Raw genomic sequence first — 21,408 nt, 5'->3', positions numbered from 1 at the left:
CAAAATTAAAATTTTTCAGTGAAATTATGATTTTACCATTTTTTGACTATAAATTAACAATAGAGTGAAAAAAAATATTTTGTCGTTTTTTTTACCTCTTATGTTATAAGAATTATAAAAAAAAAATGGTTTTGGTATGTGGGAATTTTTTTATTTTTAAGGTGTATGGCTCTTAGGAGTAGTTTTGGTTATTTATGAACATTAACCAAAACGCAAGAAAAAAACTGTAAAATGCACTATTACAGTACACTAATATGATGGGGTGCGTGAACTACAGAGCTTCTGGCAGTTTGCTCTTGTGGCTCGCTAAGGGTTAAAATAAAGACTTATTGAATTTAATTCGATTTGGAAATAGATAAACTAAAACATATAAGATTAAAAATGTAATGAGTGAAAGGAGTAATGGCCAACCTTTTCGAAAGACTTGATGGTAGGAAAGCGTAGGTTGAAGTGGAGCAGATATATCTGGGCGAGGGTAACAGGCAGCACCTTGTAGCTCGCGGACTTGGCGACGAGTTGTCCTCTCTCTATGAGATCCAGGGTGAGTTTGGCAAACAAGAATGAACCCTGAGCAAGCCCCACTAAGTGTTGACAGAGACGGAACTGACCGGCACTGCCAGGGACAACGTTACTCTGGATACTAGGGCTGTTGCTCACTCGGAAGTTGATGTAGTCCAAGAGATCCTTTTGAACGTTCTCACAGTTGCTGCTTGAAATGTCCATGCTAGAAATATGATGAACAAGTTATTAAAACAATAGTGTAAATTTAAGGCACAAATTCTCATTTTACGAATTAGACAATCTCGAAGGAGTAGTAGTTTATGATATACTAGCTTGTGAGTTAGAAGGGGTATTGTTACATATACAAGGATAAGAATGTTATTGTATTACGTATTTCACACTAGCAGAAGTGTATAGACATCTTCCATATTTTACTTGAAGTTGTCAAAACTAAGTCAAAAGTGTCAATGTACAAGGTGCGACAATAAAGTAATGAGGCTGATTTACTTTGCAAAGATGTGGCAACCCTGCAGGCTTGCATGCATAGGCACAATATCTTTGACCTTAATCTATAAGCTGCTTCAGTACAAGCGGCACATTGATGCAACTACTCAGTCTTGAGTTAACACGTGTTTTTGTCTCTCGTCAGGGAAATGGAACTGCATAATAATGTGCTATAGTGTGCCATTTCTTTTTGCGTTAAATTAGGTGAAACTGCAATGACAACTTACAGTAAGCTTCAGAAAGCTTTTAGAGAGGAGGTTATCTCAAGAGCTCAAGTTTTTCGTTGGCATAAAATGTTTAGTGAAGGCAAAACAAATGTTAAAGATGAAGACTACAGTGCACAACCATCAACCTCACGGACGGATGTCAACTTGGCCAGGGTGCGTGAACTTATACGATCTGATCAAAGATTATCTGTGAAAATGATTGCAGAAGAACTGAACATTAATCGAGAAATGGTTCTGTCTAATAATAATTGAAGATCTTGGTATAAGAAATATTTGTGCAAAAATGATCTCCAAAACTCTAACAGCACAACAGCAAAAAACATGGAGAAATGAGACAGCCGACCTCTTACAACATACCAAAATCAATCCAGAATTGTTGAGCCTTATGTTAGCGGATGACTATAACAGAAATATTTAGGTTGTGATACTGAAACATACATTGTCATGGTCGTAATGGCAAGTAAGATGATTGAAGTTAAAACTTACATCCCAACAATAATTACGTCCTTCTCAGAATACACTGATAACGTAATTGTAGTACTGAAGTAGTTAACAAATGTATGTGAGACCATGAAGAATTTTATTTAAAATTTCATTAAAAAATATATTTACAATAGAGCAAAAACAAAATGTGTGATTTATAATTTTTTTTCAATTCATATGATTAAATATAACCCCTAAATGAGAACAAACACAACACCATAGAAAAATACAATATATTTAGCAAGAACTGTCTGAGTGTTTTCACTTTCCTTGCTCAATTAAAAACTTTAAAGCTAGGAATTAAAAATGCAATTGTTAGTTCACTTCCACACTTCAGACCAAAACTGATGAATTAAAATAGTTACAACAGTAAAATACAACAAATCAGGACTTGATCATAAATAATAAATTTACCCTAATTTTAAACAAGATATCTTCGTACCTGATCCTATGGAATGGGAGGGGAGGCATGACCTCATCCAGGTGGGTTCTGACAGTTAGGATGAACTTGATCCAAGGTGGGCAGGTCGGAGCATGTCGAGACAGAAACGCTGCCAGAGTATCCCCCGTGTCGGGCCGGTGGTATTCTGCCTCGCAGAGCGCATCCACGAGTATCACTGCTCGCTGACACGCTGCTAGTTTTCCCACACGGCGCAAACTACACAGTGGCTCAATAATGCCCCGCTGCCATGCTACGTCTGGTGATGCTATACATTCTTTCAGGGACAGAGAGACCTAGAAAACAGTTTGAGATGTTTGTTTGTTTGTTTGCTGACGATTCGAATATAACAATATCAGGAGACACTAAAGAAAATGTTGAAGTTTCATCATTTATTACTTTGTCAATTGTCAAAGAATTTTTGGATCATAAAAATCTCCTACTAAACTCAAGTAAATCTAATTTTATATCATTTTGTACAAAACAAACAAGGAATAAAATAAACCCACAAGTAGCTATAAATAACGAAATAATAGAACAAGTTGAAGTAACAAAATTTTTAGGGCTTTTAATTGACGAAAACCTAAGTTGGGACAAGCACACTGATCATGTGGTAGGCAAAATGTCAACAGGCTTATTTGCTCTGAGACAATTGGCAAAGTACTGTAGCTTGGAAACATTAAAAATAATATATTTTTCTTTAGTTCACTCACATCTTGCTTATGGGATAAGCATATATGGAGCAACAAAAAAGGGAAATTTAGATAGAATTTTAATACAACAAAAGAAATCATTAAGAATTATGTGCAAATTAAAAAGAGAAGACTCAGTTAAACATCTTTTTGCTAATCTAAAAATATTAACTGTATATGGGCTCTATATTTTAGAAACTATGACTTACGTTGAACTATGAAACAGAACTTTGACCCGATTTTATCTGTAAATAATCATATTCACAACACTCGATTAAATAGACAGGTTGAAACACATCATTTAGATTTTTTTAAGAAAAAAACTAAATATATGGGAACAAAGTTTTTGTATATGCTACCAAGGCATATTTTACTGGAAAATAATTTATCTAAATTCAAATCTAAAGCGAAAGATTATTTAATAAATTTATCTCTTTATTCGCTAGATGAATATTTTCTCAGCTAGAATTAAGCAATTCTGACCTAACTGTTGTAAGGAATCTAGGAGGGGCCATTCTATGTTTGGTATAACATAATATATTTTAATATAAATAAAATCTATATTAAAGTCCTATCTAGTATTAAGTCTTGACCATTTGTAATTTGACGCTATTTATTGTACCTTTGTACATAATATGAATAAAGAATGTTTGAATCTTGAATAAATATTTTATTGTTTGTTAAATTAACTCTGACACACCTTCACAAATAAAATTGTCTAATTCAATATGGCTGCCTAACCAATACATGTTAACAATATTTGTGATTTTATATTCACTTTCTTCTTCTTATTTCTAAAATTTTTAAGTATAACTATTTAAAATTACAAGTTCCAACCAGTTACAATACCTGCAAGTGAGGTTCGCTCTGAAGATAGTCTTTGTAAGCAGAAAGCTGAGGTGCCTGACACAGTTGGGCTGCTATGGAGTGGATGAAGTCAGGAACCAGACACGTTGTATTGTTGTCCGCCTGAAATTGAGAACACTTTTTTTACAAACTATGACAAAACAAATTGCAGTTTAATGAAAATAGGTTCTCAAGCAAGTAAAAACAGAAATATCAAACTGCGGTAAAATTTGATTTAAATATTGTTTAAAGGTTTTTAGTGAGACTCTTTTTAATTGTGTCAACAGGATAGTTTTATAGGAGTAAAACAAATTTGGTTCAGGTTAAAAAAGAAAATCTTTGTCACAGAGCCAAATCATACTCTTTAATCCACTGAAAAGCTTTCTGGCTAACCATATTTATTTCTGTTAATTAATCTTTCAAGAAAGGATCACACTCATTCAAAATGTGAATCATCTCCTGTCTGGCCATTCCAAAATCGCAGGACTGTTCTTCGGCCTGCCCCATTTCCAGTAGTTCTTCTAATTAACTCCAATATAAAAGTGGTTAATCAAAGACGATTCCCACCTGAGAAGACTTATTCTATTAGGCTCTTTGTCGGGTTAAAACAGCTATCGAGATGTTGTTTTGCCCACGAAACAAATTCCAAATTGCCATCCAGCTGGAATTAGTAAAAAAGATTCCACCATATCATTGACACATTGATGTTCGCAAGACATTTGTTTTCATTCCCTAAGTTTATCCAATTAATTGTTACAATAATCCTAATCTTTAATCTGCATGATGCCATTTTCAGATGCTTCTTGAAGGTAAGATACTATTCTAGAGTGTTTCCTAATTACTGTGTATGCTCATTAAGTTTGAGCTCTATGCCACTAAATGAAGTCTTATGATTGTTAGCCACACTGTTATTGTGGTGGATGCAGGCAACATCAGTTTTAGAAGAGTTGGGTTTTAAATACAAGGTGGGAAAATGATGATTGGGAACAGCAAGGTTGGCTGCAAGTTTCCATTGTATGTTCATCTCTGTAATGTGACACAATAGCAATATCGTTGGGTTTCTGCACAGTGTTCCAGAAATGTCAGTAATAGATATATTAAAAAAGATTAGGAATGAGAACCAAACTTGGTAGAAAAATTTCTCCTACGAGAGGAATTGACTGTTAGACATGCTAGTTTTGGTGGCAGTTGAATTGGGATAGTAAGGCTGTCACTAACCTATTTTGATACCCATACTAAACAATTTTTGTTGCCCTACAACTTATGTCAAATTAATATTAATGATTATAGTCTCTTCGGATAATGCAAGTATTTAAAAGTGTAATCAGTCTTGCAACGTCAGCTTAGGTCTCCGTAACTTATTGACTGTTAGAGTTTTACAAACAATTTTTTTGTTTAACCTTCATTATTATTGAAAGCCAATTTGAAAGGACACATGAATTATTAACATTTACAGAAAAAAATGGTCAATTTGAAAAACAAATAAATTATTAACTGTAATTAGAATTAGCTATATAACTAGTAAAACATACCTGACAGAAATGGTAAGCGACAACATGTGATGCAAGGTGTTTTATCCTCTCGGAGACTAGATTGATCTGGCAGTAGATACTCTGTGAGGTGTTAGGTGATTGAGCTGGCCTGTCCTTGCCATTACACACATACAGCTCTGTTGGAAAAATCATATATTTGCATGCATCTTATGAGCAAGAGGCAAAAGACTTACATTAGGACTGGAACTAAATTTAGCGGTTATGCACCTTGCAAGCAAGCTGCCTACTAAAACAAAAACCTGTCACACAACTGTTTTCTAATTGTTTTGTTACATAGGCTTACACTAAGTCATGATATACTGTTGCAATCAGGAGTTATTAGGTACATAAGTAATGTGCAATTTCATTTAATTTGCTCACACCCACAGCCAGAATAAGATAAAAATATCTACTGCATTGTGGACTAGAAATTGAGTTTAAATGGAAACTTAACTAGTTACCGTACTATTATAAATATAATAAAAAATAATTTGTATTGTTTACTGCTGAATTGTAAAGCTATAAGGATTCTAATAGTTTACATTGTTTTTCTTCATAGATCATATAAAAAGGAGTTATATATCCCTCCAAGCAAATATTATTACACCAGGGTATTAACAATTATTTTACTATTACCACTATTGTTAGAACTTTCTTATCAGTGGTTATCTTTCAAACATTCTTGGGCTATTGAAAATATGGCATGGATCAAAGACAGTTACAGCACAGTAAGTAGATTACATATTCAGCGTAGCCACTATGTGGAGCTAGCATGGACATTGTGGTTTTGTGTGTTCCTTCCTTTCAGTCAGTATGTAGCCATACTAGTGAGTTTTATGTCATTTCTCATTATTTTACAGCTTAGAAATGTGTGCCTCAAGGAAAACTCCATAAGTAGTGAGGTTCACTCATTAGTAAGACTTTTGTTCTCAAAAAACTATACACCATTGACATTTTTTCAGCAATTGTGTGAGTGAAGTGTATGGAAACAGTGCAATTACTAAAGATGAAGTGTGCCAATTGCGCATTAGGTTTAAAAATAGGTTATTAACATTGGAAGTAGAGGAAAATGTTACAGTAGGAAAATCCATTATCATACTATAGAGAATTGGTGTCCTTTGTCACCTCATGTTGTCCTCATGTATTTAACTTCTGTGTCAGGTTGACAAAATAACAATTTCTTTCCTTGACACAAAAAATATTCATGCTTATTGGTTAGGTAACAGTAATAAATTGACTCAGAACTTATATCTTTAATTACAATTCTAAACAAAGTTGCTGAAGAATTGTATTTAAATACCATTCATCACAAAATATTAACTAACCTTGCTTGTAGGATTGGTCACGATGATGACGACGGCCAAAACAACTGTAATCTACCAGTTCCAGCAGCAATGCTGTCTTGCCAGTACCAGGCAAACCAGTGAGCAGTGCACCGGGTCCCTGTGCTGCCAGCCCTTCCTCCAGTCGACGTACCAGCCAGTGCCGGCCGACAAACAGTGGGTCTGGTTCCTGCAGTGGCACTTCGAAGAACAGAGGCTTCAACGTCAGCTGCTGTGTACGGTATTGCGCAAACCTCACTAAACACATAGTAAACAGTATACTATCAGCGTACATACTATCAGTTATGGTTATAAACCAATATTTTAGAAATAAGTTGTGGAAAATTATTTTAATGGATCCCATAATATTTATAACATATTTTTACTCGTTAAAGGTTGTAGCGATTGACCAAATATTTTGATTGATGAATTAAATACAAAATTCAGAACAAAATGCAAGAAAGCCACTGATTAATCATAGAGCTTTAATTGTTTTTCCCAATATTTACAAAATTTGATCCTTAAAAAACATTACACACAAGCTGGGACATTGCATATGTCTACCAGGTCGATGCTAGAATACTCTATAGATTTTTATAAAAAATCATAAAAAAATTTTCTTACTATGTAAACAATTAAGAATTTTATAATTTTTATCTAATGTTTTTAGTATTATTGACTTAGAAACATTGTTTTTAATGCAGACACTATAATATTACATTCTCATTACTTAAATTTATCATAATAAGTATAGTAGTTTCAGAACAACTTAAAATTACAAGAAATAATTCATCTGTGGGGTCTAAACCACACATTACAACTGGATATTCATTTATGTCAATAAGGTTAAAAGAAAAGTTTATATAAATCTGAAATAATGAAAATGTACCTTTAGGATCAATAGGTCCCTTGACAGAACCGGAGCGAGCAGAGCGTCTGATGGACTGACGTCTGTTGCGGAATGCTGTCAACTCCTCGATGTGACCAGGTTGGGTGGCTGTACATGCGAGGTTAGGTCAGACACACTCTAGTGTTAGACTAACACACAACACTCACTCACCTCTGTATCATCATTTCCCCAGTTTCATGTTGAAATTACTTATTTACTAATAAACAAATTAGGAATGAACACTCCATAGTAAAAGTAATAGGTTACTGTACACTCCTAGTTTATGAGTTTTCAGGCAGCAAAAACCAATTACAATGTTTCTAAACTAAAAACATGTAGGAAAGGGGAGTGAAGTAAAGGTTGAACTGGTTCTGACCGACTGCTGGTATGTCAGATGTCTACATTTAACCCGGGAGAAGTCACCCTAGATATTTTACGTAAATGGTCGCGCGTATAGAAAAAATCTAACATCTGACTCCTTTTGTTTTACAGCTTTTCAAACGTATTCTTATACCAAGTATCAATTAATTAGTTATTGGAATATTCTCTGAAGGTCCTAATATATTGATAGAAGTTCTTTGTTAGTCCAAATTAGTATTCGAATGAATCATTTCGTCTGGAAAAAATACTTTCCAGCAATCTAATTGAGTCACTTTGTTTTTTGCCACTGATTTGACTCCAGGTAATGAAATAATAATGTTTTCCTTTGTAGTTTTGGTATTGCGAATGTTTGTAGGCTTGTGAACCAACCATTTAGTGTATGGATCTTTCCCTACATAATACATAGGCTGACCCTTGTACATATTGAATATTTGATGTCGAAGCTAAAGGTGCAGTTGCAGCTTGTGAATGTTTTATTTCCTTTTGCACAGTGTCTTCTTGTCGTAACACAATTTCACAATCTGATTGGTCTGTATTTGTGTTATGGTCCGAGTATTCAGTCTGGGCATCACTTTCATTCATAGAATCGCAGTTGTCAAGCTCACTCTCCTCAACTTCATCAATCCATCCCAACATAAGGGCTTCATGCGATTTATTAGCCATTGCACTAAACTAAATTAAATAAATTACAAAGAACAGCACTCAAAACAACAACACAAAATGAAATATACACTGACATAAAAGGTCGCACCGTTAGAAAAAATTTAACAATAGGCAGTACGTATCCGGTCGAGCGTTAGATTCCGATCCGACTGCGGGTCCGAGCGCGCCCCACTTCCAATCTTACCCCCACCCCTCCGGCTGAATGAGTCATTGGAAAAACACGTGCAAAAGGCGTCTTATATAGTAAAGGACACATACCTAGGCTCTCAATCGCCTAGGACTGTAGATAAAAAAATTTTCAATACAACGATTAGTTATGTTAGAAAAAAATCTAACAGGGTGACCGTTCCCGGGTTAATGAGATTTGTGTGTTACAGTCCAGCTCAACATACTGCTGTTGTATCAGGCATTTAGTCTCAATCCAGGGTACTATATAGAATGTTTAAAATTCAACTTCTTCATGAGATTTAACATAAGATATTTGAGGTTACACAAATATCAGGAAAATTAGTTTTTAACAAAAAATAAACAAATTACATAATTATGTAATTGAATTTATTTTATTTAGTTAATTAGCATTAATTAATAGAACAGTAATAATTATCAAATAAATTTTGTTTCCAGCTAAGCCTTTTAATTTTTGTTTGTTTTTATAAATAACACAAAAGCAACTTTTGAACAATCAATTTATATAAGTAACAATGTAAAAAAGAGAATTAAAATTATTATGACACATATTGAAAAATGCTGTACATTTGTATCACTACAATTTTGTTTATATTTATTATTAAGCCTTTCATACAAGAGAAATACACTAATTTGTATTTGTTTCTATAAACTAGAGATTTTTTTACAAATTTAATGATTTTTAAATTGAATAATAAATGGAAAGTAATATTTTTATTCTTGTAGTTTTCTAAACACAACTAGGTAGTTTCCAAACATCAAGTATAGGTTGAATAGTTTTTTTTATACCAACAGGATTATGAAAATCTTTACAACTGTTATACAATGTCAGTACATAATACATTGTTACCTGTTTGAGGTTTTATTACTGAGTGGCCTAAAAGAGGTTGCTTCTATTGATATGAATATCTGTAGTAGAATATAATTTCTATTATAACCAAAATATCAATCAACTGTATGTGATATGAAGTATCAGATATCAAGGTCAATGGTACTAATACGAGATATCAAAATAACAAGGGCAACTGTCTATCTACAGATTTATCAAATAGTTTGGTCAAATATACCCAGATGGAATACCAAATATCTTGAACAACTGAATTGATATCAGATATATCAGTATCATGTCATCTGTATGAATATGGTGAGATAAAATATCTATCTATTTCTTGACTTCTGATGGGGCACAACTCATAATCAGAAAATAATGTCTGCTAGTTTGGTTTACTGCAATGTTTCCAATGAACAACAAGCAATGTCTTTACATAAGAATGTTGTCAAATCTGTACATTAACTGCTTTGATTACTGTTCATCATAACAGTCAGTTTTTTTTTTTTAAAGGAGAGGCCAATCTCCTGTTAAGCCTTATTCTGCCTATCCTCATGGGTCATTGGCCTGTGGATCTTATCAAACAGAATAAGGGGATGAATGATACAATACAAGGTTGATGGTACAGATAAAAAGTTTCAAAGGTCACAGATAGGATCTGAACCTGTGCTATCTCTGTAACTCAGACCTAAAGTGCAACATAATAGATATCCCTCAGTACACTTAAACATTGTTACCTGAGGTTTTCTGTATTTGTATTTTTCATTTTGATCAAAATTCTCCTTGGTCCCTTAAAAAATACTTACTTCACATCATTGAGCATATTTTTTATTTAAAAACATTTATACCTTTAATAATCAATTAAACATGTTTTCTGTTTTAGTAATTCTTTCTAAACTCAAGTAACTTAAGATCACTCAGTAATGTGTCCCAGTGAAGGTGTTAATATTGATTTAAAACTCATAATATTAGTGTAAAGGAACTCACATTTGTAAGAAATTAGTTCCAGGGAAATATGTTATATCATTATCAGTAATAGTGCTACTTCTGTTTTAAATAATATATTTTTATACTTATATTTGAAATTGTATAATATATATATTCATGTTGCAATGTTTACAATTTATAAAAATTATCAATGAGTTTTAAATACTGTTGTAGTGATAAACTGTAATATTTACTATAATTTAAAACATCTGAAGTTGTGTAATTTTAATTCACACCACTACAGTAAATGTTACACAAATAGAAAAGAAACAAACAGTCAAGATGCCTACTTTTTAGAAGCTAACTTACTACATGTTATCTACTGTTATAATCTATATGAACTACAGTAATTAAGTGAAAATATTAAGGAACGACAGGATAAATGGATACTGACTGGTGACAGAGTGGCGACGACTGAGTGGACTGGAGGAGCAGTTGCTGTGTCCAGACATGGACATGAGAGAGCCGACACTGTCAGAGGATGGCTCCTTCATGTTTCGGTGGGCATCAGCTTCCGAGGAACCTGAAGTACCCAAACTGTCTATGAGTACAACTCTAAACTACAACTAATTTAGTTGTATCAGGATTTTACTGAGGTTCCTGATTGAGGAAGAGAAATGTGAGGAGTCAGTAGAAAAAAATTGTTTTAGAACTTCAAGCAAATATGAGTTCATTGATGCTTTTTAATTGAACATTAGAGATAAAACACAGATAAACCATCTTCACTTATGTAAGAAAACAGTCTTTAATGTCAGAAAGTAAGTTTGGACTTTGTAAGGGAGATAAGAACACAAATAGCTAATTGCACAACTATATATCTAATTAATTGGTTGAAGATATATTTTAATTGATTCTTTTCAGTAACTTGTGCTAACCCCATCACTGTTTAAACTAATCTTTGCTAGGAATGTTTAAAATTCTGCAATCAAACAATTGTGAAAAAAGCGAAAAGATATATCTTACTTTATAGAAAACTTAACTTACTGTATTCAGAGATCAGTAGAATTTACAACTAGTCACACAATACTAACTAAACTGACAAGACAGGAGACTGACCTGTGAGGGTGGAGACAGGGCTGGTGTTGGAAGATGCAAGAGTTCCAGCTTCCAGGCTTGCCAAGGACGAGATGGAGTCATGGCTGTGGGAGCTACGATTGGCAGACCTGCTCCGCCGTGGATTATCGCCCAACAGCAGACCCAGCCTCATGTAGAGGTCACTCTGGGAGCTCTTCTTGGGCTGGCAGACAGGCTTGATGTTGCCTCCCTCATCATCTACACCATCATATGAGTCAACATTATTGATTTAAATTACATAATAATTTTACTTCTATACCATCAAACTTTTTCTGCAAACTAAAACCTCCTGAACAGTTTAAATTCTTTTGTCTATTTGATTTTTTCAATCACATTTTAAAACCAATTTATTATTACTACAATTAATTTAGATTTTACATCCTAAACCATGCTGTATTATATTTTGTTCATGCCACAGAAAGATTTTAAATGGTGCATTTTCGGTATTGTGATTTAATTGTGTCATATTTTCATCAAGCACACAAAATGAAAGAAAAAACAAACATTATTTCAAACCATATAACATATATTATCCATTGAACATGCTTGAGGAAAGGTAAGACTGTGCTGAATCGAAATGAAAGTATTTGTTATAAATCAATTTCTTTTTTGTCCTCAACTGTGCTCAAACTAAAGAGGGGAAGAGGGAGAGTGAAAGCCAACAAACTACCTCTACTTTACACACAAAACCACACGGAGCATTGCCTGAAAGTTGGTTGAGCCCAGTCATGGCTGATACACCTCCGACGAACCAGAGCGACTTTATTTTGTCGAGAACAACTGACGACCAACGACGATTGTCAGGCATCGCAGCTGCCGTGGGTGAAATGATCACTGTCATATGAACATCATTGATCATTATTGTCTTATTTTGTCAGTTAATAATTGAAACTTTTTTGAAATTCCTACTTGAAAAATACTGTGGAAATCAAAATATTTGTTCACACATTTACATTCTAATACAATTTTGTTGGAATCCAATTGCTATACAGACAGTACTGACAGATGACTCACCAGAGAGTGCATTGTCAGCAGGTACTCTAGATGATCCTCGAAGACCCCATGAACTCCGCAGTGACTTTGGACTAAGAAAAAACTTCTTACGGATTTGAGGTGGCGTTGGACAACCTGCACAAATATTATTATTTAGCCATTTATTGGATACAAAAAAATGTATGTATGAAAACTTACAACAAGGAGTAGCATCTTATTACTTTGCTTATTACAAACTTTTCTATTAGATGCAAAGGTTTTAAAGTCCCATTTTTTGAGTTATGTATCATACCTCTATCCTATCCAAAATACATTGGTGGATAGTCTCTGACGATTTTATTCATGACAAGTTAAGTTACATTAATTACTCATGTATCCATATAACCTTTTATAAACAACTATTAAATATAATATATTATTAGATTTGAAACAAATAAGCAATGATTTAAACATATCAGCAATAATTAATCACAAGCAATATTAACACTACAAAAACAAAAATGTAATAATTATTAATATTTTAAATGGCTCTTCACTTAGGATATTTTCTATACTAAAAATGCTCAAGCCATTAATGTTACGTCTGGTATTAAATCTGTTAGTTCAGAGCACTCAGTCATCCTTGAGAAACTAGGATGAATCCTCCAAAGTTTCCCATGGCATTTCAAGTATTAAATCTGCTAGATCAGGGCATTAGTCCTGGAGAACTGATGTCACTGATGTTACATTAGGAATTGAATATTTTAAGTCCACAGCAGTGGTTCTGCAGAGACTTAGTAGCACATGGCTTTGGTGTTACAACACATATATTAAATCTGCTAGATCCTGGAGATACCTATTACACAATGGCATTGATGTTACAATAGGTGTGCTAGGTAAAGACAGTCATCCCGGAGAGGCCTAATACCTTTAATACCAAAATTGCACATGGCATTATATTATATCTACTATTGAATCTACTGGGACAAAAGAGACATCCTAGAGAAACATATTAACCTTTTACATACAAACAAAGATGACCATGACATTGTTATGTACACAACATCAATGATTCTGCTAGGAGTGACTTGGTAACTTTTATATTAAAGTTGCCCATAGCGCTGACTTGTTACATCAAGCATTGAAGCTGCTATGTCGCAGCCATGTCAGAGAGACCTAGTATCTTCTGTACGGTATCCAAGCTGCCCTTGGCTTCAATCTTACATCAGGTATTAAATCTACCAGGTACATCATGTAGAGACCTACGAATCCGATATTTCAAATTTGATCATGGCATTGATGTTAGATCATATATTGAACCTTCTAGGTCACAGCAGACCTGTATGCCTTCTACATTTTATTCAAATTTACTCTTTTGTGAGTTTAATACAACTTACTCTGTGTCATGGTGTTCGTATTACAACAGGTATCGGATCTGCCAGGTCTGGGCAGTCGGCTCGGAGAGACCCAGTCCTGCGTGCCTTCATTGTTCCTTGTCTGAGGGCAGAACAAATTGTTAGTTTTGTCCACTAGACCACAGGAAACCTGACTATTATGACCCAATATAGACTCCTTGGCAAATGCCTATGTGTTAATTAGTATTCCTAACTTTTTTAGATATATTTTAAAATATTTTTTGAAAATTTTTGCATTAAATGTTCAGTACACATGGTGATAAAAATTATCTCTTCTAATTTTTTGAAAAATTAGGAAACATTTAGTGGTAAATAAAACTTTATATCAGTGTGTTAAAAATTACGTATAAGGTAATCCGCAACAGAAAATGCAACTAACTTTTTTTTTTAATTTAGAATTATTAACAAATATGTTTTGAGAAAACCCTAAAATGTTGTGAAAATTCTCAGATCTTTTTAAAAATTGTCTAGTTTTTCAGGATACAAATTTTAATGACATATTAAAACCTACATATATTTCCTTTCTGCACAGAGGGACCTGACTTTTAACTACTTTGTATATCCATCCATATATATAATATACAAGTATATTAACAGAGAAATTACGTGATGACAAACTGACTTGCAGCAAGTTCAATTCTTGTCAACCATAACACCAAAACACTTCCAACAATAACGATAGATTATAAGTATTAATACTTAGCCTGATTGTATCAATTTTTTTCGTACATAGTCATAATATGTAATGTAGATTTAGTATCATTTATTAAAAAAATTTTAAAACTATCAGGATCCAAATTATGTTTAAAACTCAACTGTCACACCCATCTGGTACAGTGAACAAGGTAAATGCATGTTCTCACCTGCATGTAAGTGGTGAAGTGGCCGTTGGTTTTGACTTGAGGCCGAGAGCCCTTCATGTCCGAATTGCACAGCGCTGTGTGAGATCCTCTCAGACCTGATGCTTTCTTGGCAGGAAGCACTGCAACAACAGTGAATGAACTATTTAGTACACATTACAAGGATTGCATCACTTTAGGATCCCCTCAGACCTGATGCTTTCTTAGCAGAAAGCACTATACATCAATAGTACATTTCATATCAAGAGTTGTACAGCAGAACTAGTAAATAAATATATCATCTTGATATATACCATTTTAGAGTTGAACAGGTCCTGTGGAGCCCTCACAGACCTGATACTCTTAGTAAAATGCATTACAACACATGTAAATGTATCGTCAAATACATCACATATCAGAGTTGTACAGCACCTTGTCGGGTCCTTTCAAATCGTATGCTACACTTTATATCTCAGTTGTATATTGCTTATAGGTCCCTATTTATTACACCTACTCTCTATATATTTTGGAAAATTTGATTACAAGTTAGATGTGGTCAGTTTTCTAATACTGAGCTTTAAAAAACTTCTTTACCAGGTTGGGTACTATGTTTTGCCTTAAATGTAATCAGAACTTGGTAGTGGGTTTGCTTAGTTACTACACTGTGTTTAGCTCAATGATAACTTAATAAGCTATTAGTAGATTGGCTACTTACCATCGGGATCGTCACCGGTACAGAGAGGGCAGGCCTCATTACGGAACATGCATGAGTAGCAGCGCTCATGGCCGCAAGTATCTATGAGCTTCCTCTTCTTGCCCTTGTCAAACGGCATGTTGCAGCTGGGACAGAGACCGGAGGTCGAGTCAGACTCGAGGAGCTTGCGGATAGCTGCAAGATCTGCACAGAATAACACTCAAGTCAGTCAAATGGAATGTGACAGAGGAAGTGTTGGTAGGTAGGAAGCTTGGGGAGAGTGATTTTAATTAAATTGGAAAAACAAAATATTGGTAATAAATAAATTATTTTAGTTATATTTTGTACACAAAATCAGCCTATTGCAAATTGTCTTCAAGGTAGTACTTTTACTTTGTAGTGTGTAAGTTTGCTATGAAGTAACAATTGGTTTTCATAGAGATTTTAGATTTCAGTGATTAGGTAAGTACTCTACCTTAGAAATCTACCTTATAAAATGTCCTAAAACACAAGATGGTCAGAATTTGACTCAGAACACTGCCTTTGAAGCAGTTGACAAGAACTATGCTAGATGAAAGTTTGCTGTACTGTGCGTTTGAACTAACGTAACAATTTCAGCTCTAAACAAAAAAAAAACTAAGAATAAAGTAAATTAGAAATGCCTTAAATATTAGTTTGTTAACGTATTTTCTTGATTGTGGCAACATTCTATGACTAAGTTAACATAGACGTCGGAAATATAATTCACTGGAACCAGCAGTGGTCATACACGTTAAACGCCTACTGCTACTAGAAGGTAACTGCTAGCAGTGCAGATATAAAAAATAAATTAGTGTAAATCTTATTATGCATTTAAAGATGGTAATGAAACCTATCGTAGTTGTATTTTGACAGAAGTAAGCTTCTCAGAACTGTGTATGTATATATATATTTTCTTGACAGGGAAAAAGGTAAAATCAACTATGGAGCAAAAAGTACTAAGACCGGAGTAAATTGCAATGGCCATAAGTATACATTTTTAACATATATATTCTTGATTGTGACAAGAAGGCAAATTCAACATTGGCATCGGAAATATAAATCATTCAAACCAGAAATGCTCACAAAGGTGCAAAACCTATGAAATTGCATGTGAAACCATGTGTAACTGCTAGTATATAAATAAATATCTGCTGCATAACGTGGCTTTTAAATTATAACTTAACCACAAAAATCCAAAACAAGTTCAAATTTGGTACACCAATTTGTTTCTAATATAGTGGCCATTCAAGTTTAAAACAATTACAACTTCTTTTATTTCCTAAACAAGTTCAAACTGGGTATAAAAATTGATCTATAAATGTCACATCTAAAATAATTGTTCTATCATTGTGTCATTTTGTTCCAATATGGCAGCACATTAAAATTCACAGCTCTGTTATTTATGGGTCTTTGTCTTTAGGGAAAGTTTTAATCCCGTATTTCTAAAACAAATCATATTAATATATCATTTGTAACAATATCTACCTACATCTTTGACACTAAGCCGAAGGATTGTTTATTATCCAAAATGCTCTATGTCACCTATTTATTTCCTAGTAAACTGTGATGAGTTGGGATCATTTAATTTGAGAAAACATGGAAAAAGAGTTTAAATATTTTAAATAATATCAAACATTACTCCTTAGCAGGTATTCCTGGAATTGAGGGTGAGTGTTTCTGACTACTCCTGTGTTGAGGTTTTTGAATTTAATCTTTTCGTAGTGTACAAGTTCATAGTAATGAGTTGGCCCTTAACATTTATGTTCTGATATTTATGTTTAGTGTGTTCACTGACATGATTCTTGATTTGTTAACTGTAATTAATTTTAGGGTTATACATGAAGGTGAAAGCAACTCTATAAATGTCACTTTACGTTAAAGGTCTGTGTATAATAAAAAAAACCACATCTCTAAATCTGTTATAATGCTATTTAATTAATTAGAATAGTTGGTGGTGTAAATTATGTTTTAACGTGAAGTTGTCTAGCTGATGGTGTAATTCATCTAGTGTAGGATGTCTAGCTTGTGGTGTTACTGGACTACACAACTACGTTTAAATTTGAGATTTAAGTTGAATAGTTCGTCTAGTTTATGATGTAAAATGTATAGCTGATAATTTAATTTATCTAGTTGTGAAGTAAGTTTTCTAGCTAGTGTTGTAACTGATCTAGTTTGTGATGTAACTTCATTAGTCAGTGGTGTAAGTTCTCCAGTTGAAATACTATAATCATCTGTCACCTTCTACCACTCTTTTAATGCTAGCTTCATTAAGTCTATCAATATTTGCCTAATCCAATAAAACTGTAGACTAAGATCAAAACAGGACAATGCCTATTGAATCAGATTATTTGTTGCAAATACAACAAAGAATCGTCAATTAAATACGGGGATTCAACAAATAAGAAAAATGTTTTCTTTCAATTCACATTTTGTACGAAATAGTATTGCATTGCACTTGTAACCATAATCACAGCTTGCAGTGTGAGAAGTAGCGCTGCTACCGCCGCTGGGTGTCGGAAGACTATTGCCTAACCTGACCTTTGCCGTGGTATGTTCGCAACTCACAGGCTATCATCTGACGCGATTACAGCCTGTTAAGTCATCTCCTGAGATTGGGCGCCGCTACTTCTCGCCAATTTTTGCAGCCATTGCGCCACCAACGCAACCTATCCATTGTCTAAAACTCATGACTGGTTAACAACAAACTAATAATAAGCTGTTCAGCATGAGGTGTGCGTTCCATTAGAAATAACATTTTCAATTATTAATTTTAAACGCGCTTCTTTAAATGAAATCATAGTTGACAAGAACACACAATAAAGTAAAAAGTCAAGTGTCACGAGGTATGCTGTAAACATCGAAGACAAGGATAGGCGTGTTACAGTCTGAAGGCAGTGAGTGGGTGCCTGGCGAGCGCAACGGAGATGTAAAATGTCAATATGTCATAAACTGTTACCGGAAACGCGGGCTCGCGCACGCGCGTGGGCGAGGTGACATCAGCTGTGCAGGTGCGGCAGGCAAGCAAGGCCGACTAGATCGCGTCGCGATTATCACCGCGCGCTCTAGTATAATATTACATGAACATGTTGAAATTGAATAAAATACAACACCTAATGAATAACAATCGAAATGAATATCGAAGTTGGATGTACTAAACGCGATTAATATAATTCGATTAGATTATACTATATTCTTAATTTTAAAAGGAATTCACAATTTACATAACAGTTGTTCTTACAGTCTGTTATAGCTAATAAGTATTTGAGGGAAAAAGTAAAACTCCGATAGTAAATATATTATGAGCATACGGTAATCCTTCATCTATTAGTGAGCTATAATGTGCACTTTATAACATAATACTGTTCTATCATTATAAGTTTATTCGTGGTAATTGATCTACGTCTAATAAATAAGTGCAGTATAACGAATAATAAAAAGAAACGGAGTAGTCGCCTCGTAACAGCCAATGTGGTCATTCGATTCCTCTTTTTTTAGACAAACGTGCGTTTTATCCGCTTTAGACGCATTAATATCCGATGTTCAAAGAGGTTACTTATTAATTATAATATCTTTGAATACTAGCAATCCTACGGTCAAATTTATTCATTGGATTGTTAGATATAGCCACTTGCAAGGCGACTTATATTGGTATTTGGTATCGTATGCTGAGATAACCTGCTAAATCATGTATTATTTTACTCATTGATTGTATTTACATGAGTTATTATTAGTTATTACTATATTTTGTATTGTAGTGCTCTATAACATCTCACGTCACAGAGCTAACTCCAAACTACTCAGCCATGTACGTATACGGTCCATTTTACAGACAGTTTAAACCAACTAAGCTTCCTGGATACAAACTCATTGTTCAGTAGGTGTTGAAGATTCATAGTTTGAAGATTAATTTTACAGTCGTATGACTGATTAAAAATCTTGCCCCATTTAAACTTCCATGAATTATATCTGCCCACCCCAATTCGAAACCGCTTAAGCATGACCCATCCTCTCCGAAGGAAATTATCTTCCATTTCCATATCATCTGGTGTTTTCGTCGAATCCGAACTCAAGAACTGTATCGTCCATCGAATGAGATACAAAATGACGTCCAGTTGGTATTAGACGAAAGGTTCTCCGATATCAGCTGAGAAGCTGTGTGGAAGCATGGTCTGTATGAACTAAGCCGGCCGGCTTTCTTGACGAGGGAGGTTCCACAAAATGGGTACAGTGGAAGTGGAAACGATATTACCAAACTCCGTTAGGAGCACCCTTAGCGTATTAAGTCAGGAGGAGCTATGTTCCTCAGCACTGGTTCCATAAGGTTACACTAATCGGCCTCATGACCCTGTTGAGCATGCCATCGATCTTTTAAACATAAGCCCTATTCAGCCACACAAGTGCACAATACTCAGCAATGGATAAACAAAACACTGATCAGGAGTACGAAGAACTTGGGCGTCCATCCCTGAAATGACCCATATGCTGTACACTGTTCACACTTATATTTATCTTGAGTAGCTCATGTAAGTGAGTGTTCGAGAGAGGGTTACTCCCAGGTACTAATGGTGTCCATTGTGTTTAACTTCAACAGAGATTAATTATTAAACCATTTTCATATACTACAAAATATATGCTTAACGACGGTGGTAGTTTCTTCAGCCCCTCAAAGACCTATCTTAGGTCCAGTTCCGAGTCGATTTCCAAAATAAATCTTCACTACGCAGACGATATGTCTTTAGATGTAGTGATGAGTTTCTCTGAGCTCTTAAAACAGACAGTTTGCCTACAAATCGTTCAAAACCAAATTATATTCATCTTCATTTACCATAAAAAAGATAACTTCTCCCCAATTACGATAAATGGTGAATGATGTACTCGAGAAGGTCGCCCCTACCAAATACTTGTGAATGCATATCGACAGAATAATTGGTCTGGAAGTACCACGCCCAAAGTGTTTGTCGCCGAGTAGTCCATTTAGACTTATTTTTATAATTATTCTGACCTATCCTATCCGTCAGAAAAATCCATACGTTGAGTGTTTTTCGTCTAGATCAATACAAAGGCCAATCTTTATAATCGATTTAGTATATTTCTTGATATCCACCTATGAATGGTTTTCATCGATATGTCCACAAAAGATTAACTCAAATAAAAATTACAAACACATAGTTTTTATAGGGGTCGCAAACATTCTTACACATTGTCGAACAACCCACCGGGCTATTATAATATTATTATTAAAAAAATATGAATCTTCAAAAATAATAAGAGAAAATAAACTTTAGTTATAATTCAAGCAACCTAATATAAGCTATCAACGCTGCAAGATAGTGCGGTATATTCACTTAGCAACAAGTCAGCCATCCATCTATCGTGGGATGTTTGATTAATGGCTGACTGTTATTACTAGATGCATCCCACTTTCCCCCAGTCACGATTCGTATCAGCTGTCCAGACAACACCAGTTTACAGCTGTGCCACAGACAAACAATCAGGTATAAATTGCACTTTCATTTCAGTAACCAATACTGACTGGCCTGAACCGCGCACGTCTCTGTGTATGCTGTGCTGGTGTAGCTATCCACATATCAGTTGTCCGACAACAAAAGTTTACAGCTGTGCCACAGACAAACAATCAGGTATAAATTGATCTTTTCATTCCAGTAACCAGTACTGACTGGCCTGAACCGCGCACGTCTCTGTGTATGCCGTGCTGGTGTAGCTATCCACATATCAGCTGTCCCGACAACATCAGTTGACAGCTGTGCCACAGACAAACAATCAGGTATAAATTGCACTTTCATTTCAGTAACCAGTACTGACTGGCCTGAACCGCGCACGTCTCTGTGTATGCCGTGCTGGTGTAGCTATCCACATATCAGTTGTCCGACAACACAAGTTTACAGCTGTGC

The 21,408-nt window shown here is 34.6% G+C and overlaps 1 protein-coding gene across 7 annotated transcripts in view; it reads right to left on the bottom strand.

Moving 5' to 3' along the window:
• LOC124370786 (protein TANC2) overlaps positions 1–21,408 on the bottom strand; it is a 243,159-nt gene that overhangs the window by 20,180 nt on the left and 201,571 nt on the right. For 5 of the 7 annotated variants that reach the window (XM_046829116.1, XM_046829121.1, XM_046829087.1 and 2 more), the window contains 13 exons: positions 15,497–15,679; positions 14,806–14,924; positions 13,925–14,024; positions 12,570–12,683; positions 12,261–12,389; positions 11,538–11,753; positions 10,876–11,004; positions 7,436–7,543; positions 6,550–6,804; positions 5,225–5,361; positions 3,696–3,815; positions 2,158–2,450; positions 412–724 (listed from right to left, as the gene is read on the bottom strand). In XM_046829116.1, the coding sequence (XP_046685072.1) occupies positions 412–724; positions 2,158–2,450; positions 3,696–3,815; positions 5,225–5,361; positions 6,550–6,804; positions 7,436–7,543; positions 10,876–11,004; positions 11,538–11,753; positions 12,261–12,389; positions 12,570–12,683; positions 13,925–14,024; positions 14,806–14,924; positions 15,497–15,614 (2,151 nt within the window). In that variant the 5' untranslated portion in view covers positions 15,615–15,679. The remainder of the gene's footprint in view (positions 1–411; positions 725–2,157; positions 2,451–3,695; positions 3,816–5,224; positions 5,362–6,549; positions 6,805–7,435; positions 7,544–10,875; positions 11,005–11,537; positions 11,754–12,260; positions 12,390–12,569; positions 12,684–13,924; positions 14,025–14,805; positions 14,925–15,496; positions 15,680–21,408) is intronic. The other 2 variants (XM_046829102.1, XM_046829108.1) reach the window with 2 other exon arrangements.

The sequence above is a fragment of the Homalodisca vitripennis genome, chromosome 1 (assembly GCF_021130785.1).
Source record: "Homalodisca vitripennis isolate AUS2020 chromosome 1, UT_GWSS_2.1, whole genome shotgun sequence".
Taxonomy (NCBI): domain Eukaryota; kingdom Metazoa; phylum Arthropoda; class Insecta; order Hemiptera; family Cicadellidae; genus Homalodisca; species Homalodisca vitripennis.
The sequence above is the reverse complement of the archived record's forward strand: the minus strand, read 5'-3'. Positions and strand labels throughout refer to the sequence as shown.